This window comes from Anolis carolinensis, chromosome 3 (genome assembly GCF_035594765.1).
Source record: "Anolis carolinensis isolate JA03-04 chromosome 3, rAnoCar3.1.pri, whole genome shotgun sequence".
Lineage (NCBI taxonomy): Eukaryota > Metazoa > Chordata > Lepidosauria > Squamata > Dactyloidae > Anolis > Anolis carolinensis.
Window position 1 is genome coordinate 234,635,240 of NC_085843.1, and position 18,403 is coordinate 234,653,642.

At 40.7% G+C, this 18,403-nt stretch overlaps 1 protein-coding gene across 2 annotated transcripts in view; it reads right to left on the minus strand.

Moving 5' to 3' along the window:
• The window catches only part of hpse2 (heparanase 2 (inactive)), a 180,450-nt gene that overhangs the window by 8,532 nt on the left and 153,515 nt on the right, over positions 1 to 18,403 (minus strand). For both annotated transcript variants that reach the window (XM_016992159.2, XM_003218456.4), the window contains 3 exons: positions 9,836 to 9,950; positions 2,437 to 2,582; positions 814 to 960 (listed from right to left, as the gene is read on the minus strand). In XM_016992159.2, coding sequence (XP_016847648.2) covers positions 814 to 960; positions 2,437 to 2,582; positions 9,836 to 9,950 — 408 coding nt within the window. The remainder of the gene's footprint in view (positions 1 to 813; positions 961 to 2,436; positions 2,583 to 9,835; positions 9,951 to 18,403) is intronic.

The window sequence follows — 18,403 nt, forward strand, 5'->3', positions numbered from 1 at the left end:
GTTTGAACCCGGAGTTCGCTTGCTGCTCGGAGGAGTAACTTCTTAGTTACTCAATCACAGCTTTTGGTAGCAGAGAAGTATCTGCTGCCAGTTACTTGTGTTTCTTTGAACCTTGTTTACCAGCTTTTGTTTGTTTATAGTGCCAGGCTGAAGTAAGCATTTTTGGTTTAACCCGGATTAAACTCCGGTTTAATCCGGTTTATCTTTTGAACGTTTTTTAGTATCTTTTCACCTTGAAGGCCAGTGTTTGCCTAGCCCTTTGTCTTTTACGGGCGTTTTTGGTTCTGTAACTTTAATAAACTGTGTTGAATCTTATCTGGTGGCGTTCTGTCTGTGACAATCAATATCAAGAAGGAGAGCTCTGTTCCTTAAGCAAATATAGTAGTTCTGTGATGCTTTAAAGGGTAACAGGCTAATTTTGATACAACCTTCGCACCCGCAGACAGAAGGAAATCAAGGAGCCTGTGTGGACCAAAGACAGGTAGACTAAGCAGAGCTTAAGATAAGTCATTGTTTTGGACTACAATTCCCAAGAATTCCCAAGCAGCATTGCCAATAGACATGCAATCAGTAAAATTCTGGGAGTTGGAGTCTAAAAGAATATTTTTTTCAAAGCTTTGTAAATGTGTAATTATTGGTTTGATACCAGCATTAGCATTTATTATATCTTCTTGCCATATAATGTAGTGTATATGAGACCTTCTTTTTTTTTGAGGTACTGTGGTTCAGTCTCAATTGACTTTGGATGTCAACACAGAAGACAATTTTTACCAAATACCACTTCCCACTCCCTGTCAGGATAATGGTGCTCACCTAGAATGTAGTCCTTCCTGACCATAGGGCTGCAGCACATACTGATGGACAAGTTTATCCCGAAGGGTTCCCACTAATTTGATTTTCTTCCGGGACCGATGAAGGTTGATGATATAAAGTGTGATGGAACCACGGACATAACTGTGGCTGTAAGAGAAATGGAGCAACAAGTGTGTTTTGTGCATACTTCTCAAGATGCAGTTGACTTCTATAATAGGTCTTCATCCCAGTCACATGGAACTGAGTATGGATCAGCACTCAGAGCTGTGATCCTTTTTATTTAGCTGAACTGGGCAACAGCGTGAAGACCTTTCTGCACTTTAATTCAGGGACCTGTCCTGAAACATCCCTTGACTTTTATCTCTCTTTTAAAAAGGAATTTTTGGCTTGAGCATAGCCCCAACACATTCAGCAGCATAATAAAGAGAAACTGGAAGTCTCTGTCCTTCTCACTGTGCATGCTGTCCTGCTTCTCCAGTAATGTGGAGCTATGAGAATGGGTTAGCAAAGGAATCTAGTCAGAGTCATAAACTGGACCTGGAAAAATAACCCTTTGGGTGACAGAATCCCACAATCAGCAGCCCCATGCTGACTGGGTGATTCTGGGAGTTGCAGTTCAAAGAGGATCTTTTCCCAAGTTCTGATGATTTTAGGTACATCCCACAATCTGTATTTGGAAAAACGAACTGATAAATATTTCTCGGGGAAACAATATTTAGAAAACTTAAAGTTTGCCACATTATCTTGGTAATCCTCTTTAAAAAAAGAAAATATGAAAGATGTCTTCAGAAATGTTCGAACCAAGAGAGTATATTCTGTAGTTGTGAAATGCAGTTTCCCTTCCAACTGCCCTAAGCACAGAATGGTGCCAGAGGCTGCCCACCTGTGCTTGACTGTCCTTCCTTCCTCACCTGTCCCTGTCTCAACTCCCAGTTAGCTGTCAGTCATTAGGCAGGTTTCCCTCCAGGAGGAGGAGATGTGTTGAAAGCATGTGGGCCACGTGAAGGGGTAACAATAGGGACCTGTGTGTGCAGGAAGTTCCAGGTTTGGCGCTCACAGGATGCTTTGAAAAGGCTTATCACAGAAACTCTAGCTAGTTTGGGTGCCCCGAGCAGGACAACGGGGAGGGAGGGTGCAGGAGAGAAGTCACTGAAACCAGATCCTGGGGGAAATGCACTCCCTTAATCTTAACCTGATAGGAGTTGTGTCACAAAGATTTTCACCCCAGGCCCAGAGATAGCTACAGCTCTTCCCTATCATCACCAGAGCCATTCCTCACCTTCAACCTGAGCAAGGAAGGATGCTGAATTGTACAAAGTGAATGCTGAGAAGGGGAGAGAAAAAAGAACCATCTCTCACATAGTTGGCAGGTATAGGGCCCCAGGAACAGTTGCCCTTTGTGACTACAATATACCAGCTTTTTGGGGGGCGGGCAGTGGAGATAATGACAGTTGAAGAAAAATATTTTTCCCATGTTTGCTTTGGAAGGTGGAGGTACAGCTACAAAGACTCACATCTCCCTTTCCAGGATGAAGCCAGTGTTGAGTAAACCTGGAGTCATCTAGTCACTTATGCCCCTGATCTTCCCATCAAGCACTTGTTTACAGTAATACAATAACTCACTTATGGTGGCTGGTGCAGTGAGCATAGATGCGTAACTTATCACGAATCACTCTGCCAGGGCGAGGCTTCCTCTGCAGGCCAGCCACATGCACAGCAAGTACTCTAGGCCCAACAAGACGCTTGTACAGCAGGGACAACCAGTAATCCTGCCGGAGGGAAAAAAGGTAGATGGGTTACTCCAAAGATAGACCCTTAGAGAAGCCCAGGATGTCAACCATACTTGTTTAAAAACTCTGTGTCCAAAACTATATATCATGAAGCAACATCTTTATTTTCCAAAAATACTACATAGAACACTTTTATTTTTAACATCTAAGTAGAAAGCAGAATGTTTGGAATACACAGTTTTCCTTTGCTAAAAGAAACCGCACCTGGCCCAATTTTCCCATGTACAATAACTGTTTAAAAGACATAAGGTCTGTCACATATTGGACCTTAGTGCTCTAGAATGAATGAGTTCAGTAATGCCACCAAAGGCAGTTTGATAAGATGACGCAAGGGGTCTGTCACACAGGTGTGTTTAAAGATGGAAGGTGCTGGAAACTGCATGAAGTGGACGATCTGTCATACAGTCCTGTTAAACAGACATGCTGTTCTCCTGGCAGAGCCATTACAGGATACATTCTCAAGGGCCCAGTACAACTTTACAACCAGGCCAGGACTGTGAAATTGTGCACTAACCACATGGTGAAGAAATGTTGCTGTAACCTGGCAAGTAGCAGAAGTATAATAGTCCCTTGACTCACAGCCCTCTGAGAGCTTTTTACTGGCAAACACAGAGGAACATAAAATGTCACTTGTGGTTCTGCTTTCCACACTTCACGTCCCGTTCCTTCCAGAGACGCATGTTCGCGCCTGAAAATGAAATGCAGCCCAACAACAAAGAGTGCCACCAGCCACAAATATGCAGACAAGACACATTCAAGATGCATCTGTGAGGCAGACAGTTTATTATTTCCAGTCAAGGTGCATATAGGATTCTCTGCACAATACAGAATTCCAGTCCTAAACTCATTTTCACCGTCTGGAACACAATTAAAAGATGTAAGCATTTTAAAGAAAATTGTTGTTAGGCGTGCTTTGGTCACATCCCTCTTGGATTACTGTAATATGCTCAGTGTGGGGCTGTTTTTAAAAAGTGCTCAGAAACTTCAGTTGGCACAAATAATTGTAGCCAACAGAGAGCACACAACTTTCTTGTTGCATCAGCTCCACTGGCTGCTGGTCCATTTCCAGGCACAATTCAAAGTGCTGGAGATGAGCTATAAAGCTCTATACAGCTTGGAACCAAGCTATTTAGAGACCACATCTCCATTTATGAGCCCAATAGAGTTTTAAGATCTTCTGGAGAAGGGCTTCTCTTTGTTACCTCACATTTTTCAGGCTCATTTGATGGGAACAAGGGAGAGAGCCTTCTTAGTAGCTGTTACATGACTTTGAAATTCTCTCCTAGGAAGACCCATAACCACATCCTTGTTCTTCTTTCACCAGCAAATTAAAACTTTTCAATGCCATCAGGCTTTGAGAAACTGCTTGGGGTGAGCTTTTAATGCTGCACAGTTCTGTTTTTAAGGTTTTAATCTATTTAATTTGTTTAACTATATAAATCGTTTGTTTATAAAAAATAACTTTATATTGAAGTTGTTGCATCTGTATTGCTTTTAACTATATTGTTAGCTGCCTTGCACCTCATGTTTGGTAGAAAAGTGGAATATAAACAAATAAAATTTTCATCGCCATCATGAGTCTATTGGAAGGACAGTGCAGTGATCAACCATGTTTAGAGCTTTGCTGAGCTTTAAAAATTACTTTTTTGAACTTTAATTCTTCTACTGTTTGGAGGACTCGGGGGGCTATACTTGAAATATGTAACTTTTCTCAGCTCTGGGGTTAGGTAATGCTGTAACCATTAGAGAATCAGAAGTCACCATGTTCTGGCACCAATTGCATCAGTTTTGAAAAATATTACTCTAACTTATGGGAATAAAAGATGTGGTAGAATTGAAAAAGAGTTTGCCAAAATCACTCTGTAGCTAGTAAATAAGGCATGGTGTTGCTGCTTTTTATAAGGCCAATGAGGTGTGAGAAAGATTTTACTGCTTTCTGCAAAGTATGGTAGCATCTTTCTGTAACACTGTATGAGCTGAATCTGTGCTGGCTAAGTGTTACTTATTTCTGACTTAATGCAGTGGATGCAGCCCCCTGCCATCAGGCAGAAGATTTCTGACTCACAAAATGAACAAGTTTAAGGCAGGATATGAATTAAACTATGAGAAGAACAGAGAAATTAAGGGGGTTTGCTTTTCTTTTGGAACTCTAAATATACAGATTGTGCCTCCACTTCCTTGAGCCAGTACATATTGGTGGAAGAAAGTCAACCCCAAAATATTTGCAGCTGCCTTCAGCTTTGGTATGGATGTCCATTTTCCTGCACAGTAACTGTGACCAAAGCATGCCTAGATGGCCTTGTTCTCTACAAACAACTCTGCATGCTTGAGCAACCCAAAGAAGCCTTCCCTGTTGCTTATATTTCTTTAAGACAGGGATGGGGAAAGTGTAGGTTGAGGAAAGCTTGCAGCCCCTGGAGTCCACCTTTGTGGTCCACAATGCCCCCATACCTCCTGAATTAAATAAAATGTTGATGTATTTTCAATAACTTGATTACTATAATACCCTAGAACCCTCCTAGAATTCGCACACCCAAGATTCCTTTTTCAGGGAAGGGTGCTGTATCTCAGCCAAAGAGATGGCCAAAAGAAATGCAACTATTTTCATTCACCATGTTGGCCTGCATATGATAAAAAGAAGACATATTGTGTGTGTGGGGTGGGTACAATTTGGTTCTCCTGTTTTAAGACAACTCCCATCTAGTACCCTAATGCTGTCCATGCTTTCACTATATAGACTCCACACAAAACTTCTGCCTAGTCTGGATTGATTCTTCGGGCTGTTATGTAGGGAAAGAAGTGTTGTGGTGTATCATAGAGACTGAAACTAGGCAGACTACCCAAAACACTACACCAGAAAGAAGCCAAGCCCTACTATGATATTTAAGGAAAGGGATTTCATGCTGCTGGCTGCTGGTATGTACTGAGGAATAATAATAATAATAATAATAATAATAATAATAATAATAATAAATTTATTCTTATATCCCGCCCCATCTCCCCGAGGGGACTCGGGCGGCTCACAACAATAATAAAAACAGTGACAAATTACACATTGTAAAATCAAACATGAAAAGCAGTCATACAATCAATACATACATCACATGTTAAAAACAAGGAGATAAAACAGTTCTAGGCCGAAATAGAGGGCTTCTGTAGCTTCATGGCAGAAGTACTCAGCAAGGTATCAATAATCATGGTAGAACACTCTCTAATTAAATTAAATGGACAGACAAGTCAACCCCCAAAAATTAGTCGTCGAAGGCCCTCTGGAAAAGCCAGGTTTTAAGGCTTTTTCAAAAGGCAAGGAGGGTGGGGGCCTGTCTAATCTCCCTCGGGAGTGAGTTCCAGAGGCGGGGGGCCACAGCGGAGAAGGCCCTCTCTCTCGTCCCCACCAGCCGCAACTGCGAATGCAAAGAAAGGAAGAATGCAAAGTCTCGGTCTGTTCAGTAATTAAGAGGAATAAGTGAGTTATTTCTTGTCATCACCTCTTCCTGACAGAGTTCAGACATTGAACATAGATAGGAACTCAGTTCAATGCCATCAGCAGTCAGGGCTCCTTGGCTGCTTTGAACAATTCATTCTATATCTATCAATGGGTGGGGGGGGGGGGGGAAGGGGGTCACTCTTTGTGACCAGAGATGCAGATCTAATTGATGTAGTAGAGCAAGCACATATTGCAGGATTTACTGCTACTATGGCAATTTCTGTTTCCAGAGTAGTAACAGGCCAGCATCCTGCAGGGCCACCTAAAGGCCACGGGTTTAAATCACCAGAGCTCAGAAAAGTTATTTTTGGATTACAACTGCTAGAATTTACCACTCAGCATGGCTAGCAAGGGAATTCTGGAAGCCGTAGTCCAAAAAAAGTAACACCTCTAAGCTCTGCAAATCACTTGGCTGTTTATTCTTCCTATGGAACAACTTACAGATGTATAACTCTTCTATGTAGCAGCATCAGAGAAAGCACTATCTCACTGCATTACAAAATATATAGTTGCAGAAGATGGGTGGTATTTGAAGATGCTGCATTTTCTGTTTGATCTTGAACAGCAGCAGAGTTGAAAGACGTTTGTGTTGGCAGGGAGAATTATCCTCTGGATTTCTAAGCTACTTGAGATGAGCCATATGACCTCAGCTATCATAGCATCTACTTCATCAGAGCATCTGTAGGGCTAGGGCATTTGTTTCAGCTGCTCAGGATCTGCCATGGAAAGCAAAGGAACTGAACCCTTGCAGGGCACCCAGCCCAAGCTCATCGCCAGCTGATGGGCAGCCAGGCCAAGGCAGTGATTGATGCTGTTGCTTCTCTCAGCATCTGAAAGTTTGCACAAAGGAAAGACAGAAAGACAGCATGTGGAAAAGTCTTTGTCACTGAATTAGTGGGAGGATTTAGTTTCACATCCCAGCAGCCCTGCACAGGTCCAAACAGCCGCTTTCATCTCCCTGATAGCTCCCACGGGAAAAGAGCAGACGCCACACCTCAGCCCAAGTTCACAGTCTGGTCTCACTCAGCCTTACCATTGCTATCATTTAACATCCCTCTAGCAACTTACCTGACATGGGCAGGAGAAAATATTCTCACTCAAAAAAGAATAAAAGATTGCAGAAAAAGAAAAGGAGATACATATACTGTAAAGGCCAGAGAATAGGAAGCACAGATAGAGTATTTTCTATAGTAGAAGTAGTGTGAAATGTGTGTAACACCTTAGGGAAGTTCTTTTATACTGCAGAAAGATTGTGGCTACATTGTAGAGCAAACATTTTCCATGCATGTTAAATTCCTAGTATTTCCAGATTAAGTTAAGAAAACATCTTGCTTTTACACTTTGATAGCTGATGCTCATTAGTGTGACTAGCATACTGGGCTAGCAGCTAAATGGACCAATGTTTGGGCCAGAGAGCAGAAAAAGTGCTTTTGGGGATTATATCCCCCACTATTACCCATGCCTAGCTACCATGACTACAATCCACAAAAGTAACTTTTTCAAATTCTGGACCTAATTTCATGTTACTCCAGAATTGCAAAGACTAGTATCCTAATGTTATATAAATAAATTTTAAAAGCTACAGTTTGAGTTTCCGTTATACAAAATGCCTGAGACCAGAAATGTTTTGAATTTTTTCGATTTTGGAATATGTATTTTCATATACGTACCCAATGAGCTATTGTAGAAAAGAAGCCCAAGTCTAAATATTCATGTTTCATATATACCTTTAACACATAGCCTGTTATAAAATATTTGTAATAATTCTTTGCATGAAACAGCTTGCGTACTTGAATCATAAGAAACTGAAAGTGTCACTATGTCAGCCAATGTGGACAATTTTAGATTTCAGAGTATTTTGGAATTCCAGATAAGGATGCTCAACTTGTACTTACATTGCAGTGATTAGGTGAGAGCAGGTGCAATATTAGTTGGCTCCATAAAACACAGGTTGTTCTACATGTATCCTTTGGGAGCCTGATAAATATCTGCAACATACATTCTCTCTCTTCCCTGACTTCCTCCCTATCCCCTAGTTATTAGGCAGATTTTGTTATTCCCGTTTGAATCTAGAGCAAGAAACAGACAACCCTCCGAGATGTATTCCTCCCCTCAGTGTTTCTGGGACTGAGCTGGGATTAGAGAATGCTTCCATGCATCTCACACACGTGTTGAAATGTTGTACTAAGGAAGCGCTCAGAGAACAAACTGGGCAAAAGCAATGTTAAAAGGAGGTAGACATCTCTAATACATTTTCCTGATGCCTGAAGCTAATCGAGCCAGAACCAACAATTGATTAACTGAGAGAGACAACTGAAGAAGCCCAATATCTCCTAGAGACTAAATGAAGAAGAATGCCAAATCCACAGTTCATAACAGATTGGGCTCAATTTTCATGGCTTCCCTTCTGCTTCCCAGATATTCATGCTGCATTCCTGGAGCCTGCTGGCAGTGTCTCTCAGATTGGTACCCTGGACCAAGCTTGTAAATTCTTAGCTGGGGAGATCCAGCACTTTCCAGTGCTGCCAAAAGTTCCACTTGCTAGGTGTAGACTGAAAAAGATTAAAAGAAAATCTGCTACTTTTAAAGATCTTTTACATACGGTTTTCTTATTAGAGCTCTTGCACACTTGAAAGGGCAACAACCTCAGCCTTTTTGAAGAGCTACAAATGAGTGGGTTTGCATTTAACTGAAGGGAACTGTCCTGCTGTGTGAAGTTGTGAACTCCTTTCACCTTCATTCCCATAAATCTAAACATTGCTCAGCCCTGTTTTTCTGGTTCTTTAGTCTTTCCCCAAGGATCTGGCTGCCTTAGCCTGGTTGTTTCTGCAGTTCTTTTCAGGGCACCAAACCTCCTCTCTTGCCCTGCCCTCCTCGGGGGGTCTGCAGCTTGCCTGCTGCCCCCCATGGAGCCCCTTGCTCTCTCACTCTTTTGTACCCCATGAGAGTCCCACAGAGACTCTCATAGTGGACCACGTTCCAGCTCCAGAGGTAACCTTGCCCCATCTGCTTTCAACATGTTAAGCCTGACATTAACTAATGTCTCCTATTAGCACTGAAAGAAGCCAATCTGGAAAAATGTATTTTCAAGCAGAGTTCAAACAGGCCACAAGGAGCAGTGGATTTTTAGCTGCATATAGATTATTCTTTCTTTTTTCCCTTTCTTTCCCTTTAAAAAAAAAGAAATCATTTTGTGGTGCAGCCAAGAGTCTGAAGAACAGGTCAAGGGCACAGAAGTCAAGCACAAATCCTCTGATTTACTGACTGGTAACAGGAAAGGGAGAGAGGAAAAACCCAGACTGATACAGCAGAGACACTGTGAGAGGAGCTGAGGAAGGATCAAGGAGATGAGCAAAAGTTGAGGGCGGTGAGAGAAAGGGTGTTTTGGTGCACACTTAACAACACTGAAAGGGATAAAGAGACAACTCTGACAATAGGGACATAGGAAGATAGGTGGAGCTGGAATAAATATGTGATTGGAAGAAGAAGACTAAGACACTGTGTCCTGTGAAGAAAATACTACTGGTAAAGAAAATACTTGTTTAAAGCAGGAACTGAAAAAGGGAGCATGAAAAAGAAATGTATGTAAATCATAAAACTGGAGAAAAAATGGTCTGTACAGTATACTGTGCACTTACAGCAAAGGAACAGGAAACCAAAAAGACTGGGAATGCTAAGACAGAATATAAACACGTTAATGAAGGAGGAAGTTCAGAAAGTGCAGGATGTAGAGCCATACACCTACCGGCAGGGGGTTGAAGTCCTGGTCCACAAGATGGCTGTGCCCATGGTCAAAAAATGAGTGTCGCATTATCACATCAATTCCCTGACTGGCCAGCATCCCAAGGGCGTTCAGCCACCTGGAAGATAAAAAACAATTTTTCAGACAGTACAGGCCTTGGTTTCCTCCAAAAATATCCTTCACTCTGACCACATCTCACAGCTTCTTGGGGAAAAGCCTGTCTATTCCTCAACAGTCCTTCCCTACCTTGGTGCCCTTCAAAAGCTCCCATCAACTCTTGAAAGCATGGCAAGTAGTAGTTAGCAATGATGGGAAACAGTCCAGAATTTGTAGAGAAAACCAAACTGGGAAAGACTGCTCCAGATCTATTAGCCTACTATTGATTTTTTTCACTGCATATTACCCTGGCCCTTCTTGAATTTCCCTATCACAATTTCCCATGAGATAGATTAGGTGAAATAAAATGCTTGGACTACCATAACCTATAGAACTAAGTAAATGAGCTGGACATATATAGTTGTAATTACATTAGAAAATAACATATTTTCTTTACTCTATTTTTATGGTCAATCCAGGTAACCTTGTTTTCAACCAGCTGTAACCCATTATTTTCTGTGTTACCCTCTTATTATTTTGTGGTATTTAAAAATGTAGTGCCCAACATGGACTGGCAAATCATGACTGAGGTTTTCAAAATCACGGTGCCTTTAATTATAACCTTTCTGCTAGTAGCTCTTGACCCTTTTATTGCTTCTTCTTCAGTTCAACCAATAAATTGTTCCTTAGTTGCCCTTCATTATGTCAGCTATTGCAAGCTTTAATTGTTGAGTTCCCCTCATTATCTTCCCTTTTTATTATTTTGAAGGAGCCCTCGGTGGCATAGTGGATTAAAGCCTTGTGACTTGAAGGTTGGGTTGCTGATCTGAAAGCTGTCAGCTTCGAATCCCACCCGGGGAGAGTGCGGATGAGCTCCCTCTATCAGCTCCAGCTCCAGCTCCATGCAGGGACATGAGAGAAGCCTCCCACAAGGATGATAAAAACATCAAAACATCTGGGTGTCCCCTGGGCAACGTCCTTGCAGACAGCCAATTCTCTCACACCAGAAGTGACTTGCAGTTTCTCAAGTCGCTCTTGACACGAAAAAAAATATTTTGAAATAGTTCTACAATCAGCTCTTCACATTAACTGGGGTTTGGGACCTCCATGAAAAGTGAAAACCCGTGAATGAAGGCTTTGCAGTTTCTTTACCTGAGAGAACATCTCTTTAGGAATTTCTAGGTCTTTCAGCATGACTCTATGTCAACTTCTGCAGGAAGCTGAACATAGAATCACATTGGGGACCTAGGGGTTCTTAGAGGAGTTCTCTTTAGCAATCCCTAGGTCCACCAGCATGACTGGAGGAGATTGAACACAGAGTCACAATGGAGAACCTAGAGATTACTAGAGAGAACACTTTTTAATCAAATCCATAAATAACCAGATCCAGAAAAATAAAAAATACAAAGATAAAGGGTCAATTCTATTTTGCAAGAAAAAAAGGGAGAATAGCAATGTGGATGAAATGCATAAACATGCACAAAAATAGCCAAAGATTGAGGGCTAGGGATAGTGCCCCCTCGAGGAAAGTGATGATTGTAGTCCCTACCCAATGGAAGACTAAGTCTAAAAATATTGGTTGCCAAAAGAGAAAGAGAGCTAATCCACAATTATAAGGTTATTATTTAATTTTTATAAGAAATAAATGATTTTTTAAAAAATACATAAGTAAAAAGGGATTTTTTTTCTTGCAAAATAAATGTATTTTTAAAGGAATTACTATATATATAGTGCATATTACTGGCAATATACAGTAAACACTCACTGTAAATACAATACTGCTCAAGGGGACTCGCTTGCCGTTAGGCAAGCTGACACCCTGGTCAGTCTGCCACTGTCCTTACCCCACAATGTATGCAGGCATATTTTCACAGCACCCACCAGTGGTCATGTGGACACAAACTTTTGGATCCCATGACCTCGCAAAATAAGACTGGACCTTGAGGGACACAGAATAGCCTCAGGGTGCAGGAAGTCCATTTCTCTCAAAGCAAACACTTAAATGCATATGCTGAGCTATCAAGTGGTATTATGAAATTTGAAGAAGTGCAAAATTCAGTAGATAATAAAGTTCTGGTTTGTATATTAATTTTGATCTGTATCTTAATTTTTGAAAATTAAATTGCTGAATGATTTTTACACTACACTATATTGGGTTTCCTATCCTGCCTACACTCTGATAATCCACAGTCTTTTCAGCAAGAGAAACTCAAGTGGTTTTCAAAAGTTAGATGTTAATGCAATAGACTGTTGTGAATATATCTGGTGAAAACTACTTTGGGGGAAAAGGTTAGTGATACACATTTTCCTTCTTCCATTAAAGGCTGTGCTGGAATTACTACACACACAATTATATAGATCCCAGCTGAAATCTTCAGTGATAGCCAGAAAACTAATTCCATTACTATCTGTGATAGTCCCTGAGGTTGGAGAGAAGCAAAGCGATCGTACAGGAAGAAAATCATTCTATGTTCAAATTCATTTATTTTCCTTTCAGCTGCAGTCCTGTTTACACACTTAGGAATAAACTCAGAGAACCTGTGCATACATCTTACTGAAGGGATACATAAGGATTGGTTTGCATGTAACATTAAAGTAATGGATTACTGTTATATCAAGGCAACAAAGATCTGGAACTCTAGATTTCCATCACAGCTTTGCAACACAATCCTTTACCTGCTGTTATCTAAAAGTGGCAAGTCAACTGATTTGTTGAAGCATATATTTACCATCAGCCTTGGAGTATTCAATTGGCACTGAAAAACTGCAAGCCCCTTAGCAATTAAACTTTGGGGGCCTGTCTTTTGCTGGTGTAGACTATAGTGAAGTACTCAGTAGTACAAGTTACCATAAACAAGAGGGAGACCTGTGGCACTTGTAAAACCGACAAGTATATTGTGACATATACTTTCATGGATCAAAGTTAAATGTTATGCACTTGAAGAACCACTTCAATCATATATTTGTAAATCTCCAAGGTATATGAGAATTCCTGGTTGTAACATGCCCCATTCTGGATTTAATTGCCATGTGTATTTTTCCATTTATTATTATTTCTGAATAAATGCTGGTAATTGATTATTTTGTTATTATATTTCCTGTCTGTGGTTAAATAAAATATTTTTTATATAATACATATAAATGAGCAGATGTTTCCCTATTTGAGATTCTTCACTCAAGATGTTAAAATGTGTAACCGGAGCTACCAACTGGGACATGAATTCGACTACGATATAATTACACACCAAACACCTTAAAATGCATATTAATCTTTAATAGGTCGGCTAAATATTCATTATTATACATAATTCAGAATAGTTTATGAATAAACTAGAATGAAAAATGTTTTATTAAGTTTGTACAAATGTAATTTATAGACTCAAACACACCCTGTATTTTAGTGGTAAAAAATAGAAGCCATCACAGGCTTTTTTGTTTTTGTTTGTTTTTTGTTTTTTTGTTTTTCCCCCCAACTATGGAGCCCCTGGTGGAGTAGTGGGTTAAAGCCTTGTGACTTGAAGGTTGGGCTGCTGATCTGCAAGCTGCCAAGTTCGAATCGCACCCGGGGAGAGCGCGGATGAGCTTCCTTTATCAGCTCCAGCTCCATGCGGGAACATGAAAGAAGCCTCCCACAAGGATGGTAAAAACCTCAAAACATGCTGGCATCCCCTGGGCAATGTCCTTGCAGACAGCCAATTCTCTCACTCCAGAAGCGACTTGCAGTTTCTCAAGTCGCTCCTGACACGAAAAAAAAATGGCAACTATTCTTGGGCAAAGACAAAAAGCAGTCAAACACTGATATGAGTTGTTGAATGTTGGAATATTCTACTTTGGAGTGTGGTGAGGTTTAAAAACCTTATCTGGAGATTTTTAAACAGAGGCTATGAAAAGTGCCTTGAGTGTATTCCTGCATGGCAGGGGGTTAGGTTGGATAGTACATGTGGTTTAAAGCTTCAAAATGTAATACCATGTATAACGGAAGAGCGGGGAGAGGCTCCTTCAGGCAGGGGGGAATCTTTTTATCCCACCGCTGCCACCAATATAAAAAAGGAGCTGAGCCAATTATAACAAATGAGCGGGGAAGACACCAAATATATCATGGCACTGACACCACCGCCAATTATAACGTACTACAACCCCACTCTACACACGCACACATAAGCACACGTATGTGAGAGGCGAGGGTATACCATTTAATTTTAGATTTTCTTTTAAAATGGTAGCTTCCGCCAACCTAAAATGTCTTTAGGATTTTTGTTGTTAAATGTATCCGAGGCAAGCTTCTCCCATTCCCTGCCCACACTGTTTCCACCCCTGGCTCCCAAACTGATGTTCACTATGAGGCTTTTCTGTGGTATTTTATTGTTGTATTGCTGGAACTATTATAAAGGCTTCTTGATGGAAAGATACACTGTGGAGGCTTTTGAAAGTTGAAAAGAGAATAAAAATTTATTTTCTTAAAACAGGCAAATGATTACTTCAGAGAGGTACAAAAGCGTAAACGGTTATAGACGTTCTTCACCTTAACTTAGTTGTATGATTCAGATTACTTCACTTAGTTTCAAACAGTTCCAACCAACCAATCTATCTATTGGTCACAAAAACCCTCACTCTATTTGCTAAGAATAGTCACAAGTTCCCCTGGTTTGTTAATTAACTCTAACCTAGAGTCCTTCTATTAACCAGCCCAGTAGTGAGAGTCAATCCCTTATCTTCCCCAAGAGATCCAAACTGCCTGACCTAGCCTGTCAGTTTCACAGCTTTCAGTTCTCTCACACACACACCCTCCAAACTCCAAACTGCTGTTTCCTCTCCAAACCCCAAAACTGAACTCCCTGGAGCTCTTTTTTTCCTCTGCACTCCAAGACTTTGCTCCTCCCCTCTGCTCTGGCTGGCCAATCCTAGGAGTCTCTCTCTAAGCTCCTCCCCCTTTCTAACCACACTCAAGATGGTTGCCTGGCATTCCTCTACAAAATGGAGGCCTGCCTCACTCACTGTTACCCAGGCTTCATTCCCAGCCTAATAGGTAAGGTTCACTACACCATGCCAATGGATGGCTGCCATTTCAACAGGATGGCGAATCTGCTCCAGTTTTTAGTTCCCACTTGGAGCTCTCCAATATGTTGCACTCATTTAGATTAAAGGGATCTCTGGACTGCTCCTTTAAACCTGTGACTCAAACTTGGAATAGATTGATTATCCCTCACATATGGACACCATCACCTGCCACTGGTGATGGTATTTCCTGTCCCTTCTCCAGCTTCCAGGTTAGGAATAAAGTTGATGGTAGTTCAAAAGCTGTGTGTCCTGAGGCCATGAGCACCATAGAAACTTTCTTTTTGAATAACTATTATCAGAATCACAAAGAACCACAAGTTCTGATTAAGTGTTTTGGATTTTGCCCATGTCTGCTTTAGTGTATAGCTGGACAATGCAAGAATAGAGAATGCAGGACAAGCTGTGAAATGACTGAGAAGTCCAGGAGGAAGCTGCCATCAACAATTGTATCAAGCATCTGCTGCCTCATCCTGCCCAACAGCCAATCTCAGTGGGGTGAGTGCATTTTGGACTGTTGTTCAGCAAAGGGACCAGAGCTCTTCTGCTAACCACTGGTTAAAGTCCCACGTATCTCCTATTTCTCAAAGGTAAGAGAAACATGGAGATGGGTGCTTCTGCTATTTGGCAGCGGGCTTCTAAGTCCTTTTGCTGAAGCTAGACTGTTCTCTGTGAGCATTCTGCAGTCTAGAGGTAAGTGTTGAGTGTCACACTTCACTTTTAGGCAGAAGTATTAACCTAAATTAAGATAACAATACTAAGAAGCATGTTGACATTCAGCTAGGCAACCCAGCCAAAGTTGCCAACCTTTCCTCACCAGCAGACAGGAAGTGAACTTGTTCAAAAAGGACAAGCTTCTCCACTACTTTTTGTTGCTGAAACTGTCTCCAACATGTCAAACCCTATGTTCCCAATGGTTCCTTTTTCTGTAGACTTAATAGCATGAACTCTATCTCCGAAAACACCCCATGCAATTCCCTTGTTTTATTTCACTGAAGATTTGAAAATTTGCCAAGACTGTTCTTTCCAACCTCCCACCTTGAGGCTTGCAACCCATGACATCACCTTCCTGTACTCCAAGAAGAAAATACAGTCATTCCTTGACCAGACAACCAATGTAAGCTAATAAGAATGTCAAAACGTAGCCTCGTGGCCTCTACATTGAGATGTGAAACCCTCTAAATTCATAATTGCATATGAGCTATACAAGAAAAAGAAACTTTCTACGTCCACTGTGAATCTGATACTCTATGAGCAAGGATAAATTGGTGAAAGCGGAGGGAGAATCAACAGTGTGACTAGGCTGCTGGAAAAGATAAATCCTGAGTTACGTATATCCTGAGCTTAATAAATATTTTTTAAAGTTATGCTTAGATACCCCCAATTTGGTATTTCAATAATCCAGATCTGGCATCCTCCAGCTGTTTATGCCTCCAACTACCAGAAGCCCTAGCCAGCTTGTTCAATGGTCAGGAATTCTGGGAGTTGGAGACCCAAACAGCTGGAGGGCTACAGTTTGAGGATGCATGATCTAGATTCTGTAACTTACATCACTTCTGCAGATGGTCGTGAAAGTGGTATCAAAAGGATGTATTCTATATACTCATGTACGAGTATAAATCAAGAAATTTTAGTCAAAAAATCAACCCCCCCCCAAAAAAAAACTAAGTTGATTTATCCACAGATCATTATGAGTACTGTACCTTAACTCTTTTTTTAAAAAGCAACCATCCCCTTCTCTGAGCAATGGGGCAAAAGACAAAACCTTAACAAGTCTCAAGAGAATTTAAAGAAGCACGGACCTATCCTACACTCTCTACCTTGGCACCGCTTCTGGCATTTTTGAATAACTGAGTCGAGAAATGGTGGCAGTGGCCAGGGGTGGGTGGCCTCCTGAAGCAGCATTGGTGCTTTCTCTTCTCTACTGAATGACCCCTGACTTATTCATGGGTCATCAAAATACATAATTTGGCCCCCAAACCTGCACTCAACTTATACATGTGTATATATAGGTAACTGCATAGTGCTGCTGATACACTTAAGATCTTTACCTTAAGAGGCTTCTACAGAGGTTATTCAGCTGTCTTTGCCACCTAATAACACAGAAACTCACACAACCTTATATATTGGGGAAAATATTATGCATAAATGTTTGTGGATATTGTCAACTTTTGTAGATACTATCTACTTTATCAGATGTATCTGATCAAGTGGGATGCAGTTCACAGAAGCAAACATCTTAATGCATTTAATACCAAAATATCAGAAGACCCTTGTGGATTTTAGAGAAGGGCACCTAAGAAATGTGGTTAAACTGTATGAGCAAAAAAGGGTTTTAACAAATTCTGTGTCTTGTACTTGCTCAGTTCCCCAGATCTTGAAAATTACTCCTTAAGAAGTTCCAGTAGGAAAGAACATTCCAGAACCTTTGGGCAACTTTTCCATTGTCTAACTGGTATTACATTCCAGACAAAGTTTCCTATTTCTTTCTGTTCACTGGTAAACAGATGTTGCTGGTGGAAATATTTTACTGAGAATTTGTACTTATACCAGTAGTAAATCCCACTGTATTCACTACCATCCATGTAAAAATGCACAGTTCCATAAATGCACAAAGAACTGCAAGTTATGTGGTGTATATATGTATTTTAAAATAAATCCCATTAAGCACTATAAAACCTATTTCTAGATAAAAAGTTGTAATTGAGGCCCCTTCTACACTGCCATATAATCCAGATTATTAAAGCAGAAAATCCACATTATCTTCTTGGAACTGGATTATATGAGTCTACACTGCCATACATAGAAGAAACAAGTTATATTAAACACAATGTCTCTTATCCACAAAGCATAGTAATACACACATTTATTCCAGGATCTGGAAAAAGCAATTTAGGCTACATCTACACTGTCATATAATCCAGATTATGAAAATAGATAATCCACATTATCTGCTTTGAACCGGATTATATGAGTCTACGCTGCCATATAATCCAGTGGATTTTATATGACAGTGTAGAAGGGGCCTGAGTCACAGATTAAGTGACCTGCCTAAATTTGCTGTGAGTTCTATGGCAAAAAAGGATAAAATTCATACTTTCTCAAATAAAAACCCTACTAGACCATGGCTTAGTTCATAGAAGGCTTCCATGTTTACTCAGAAGCAAACTTCACACAATTCAAGGTAATCAAGGGCAAAGGTATATTACCTACAAATATTATTTGTATTATTCTTATAGCAAGTGGTGAACCTTTGAGTATCCAGGACCTATTTTCCCAAACCATGATCCTTTAGGGAACAGATCAGTCCCACAAAATAAAATCAAAGGTGACCGGAAGTCTGATTTCATCTTTTTGCCACCTGAGGCAAAGGCTCAGGGTGAGGTGGGGCTAGAAGTAATTAAAATTCAATTCCTATGG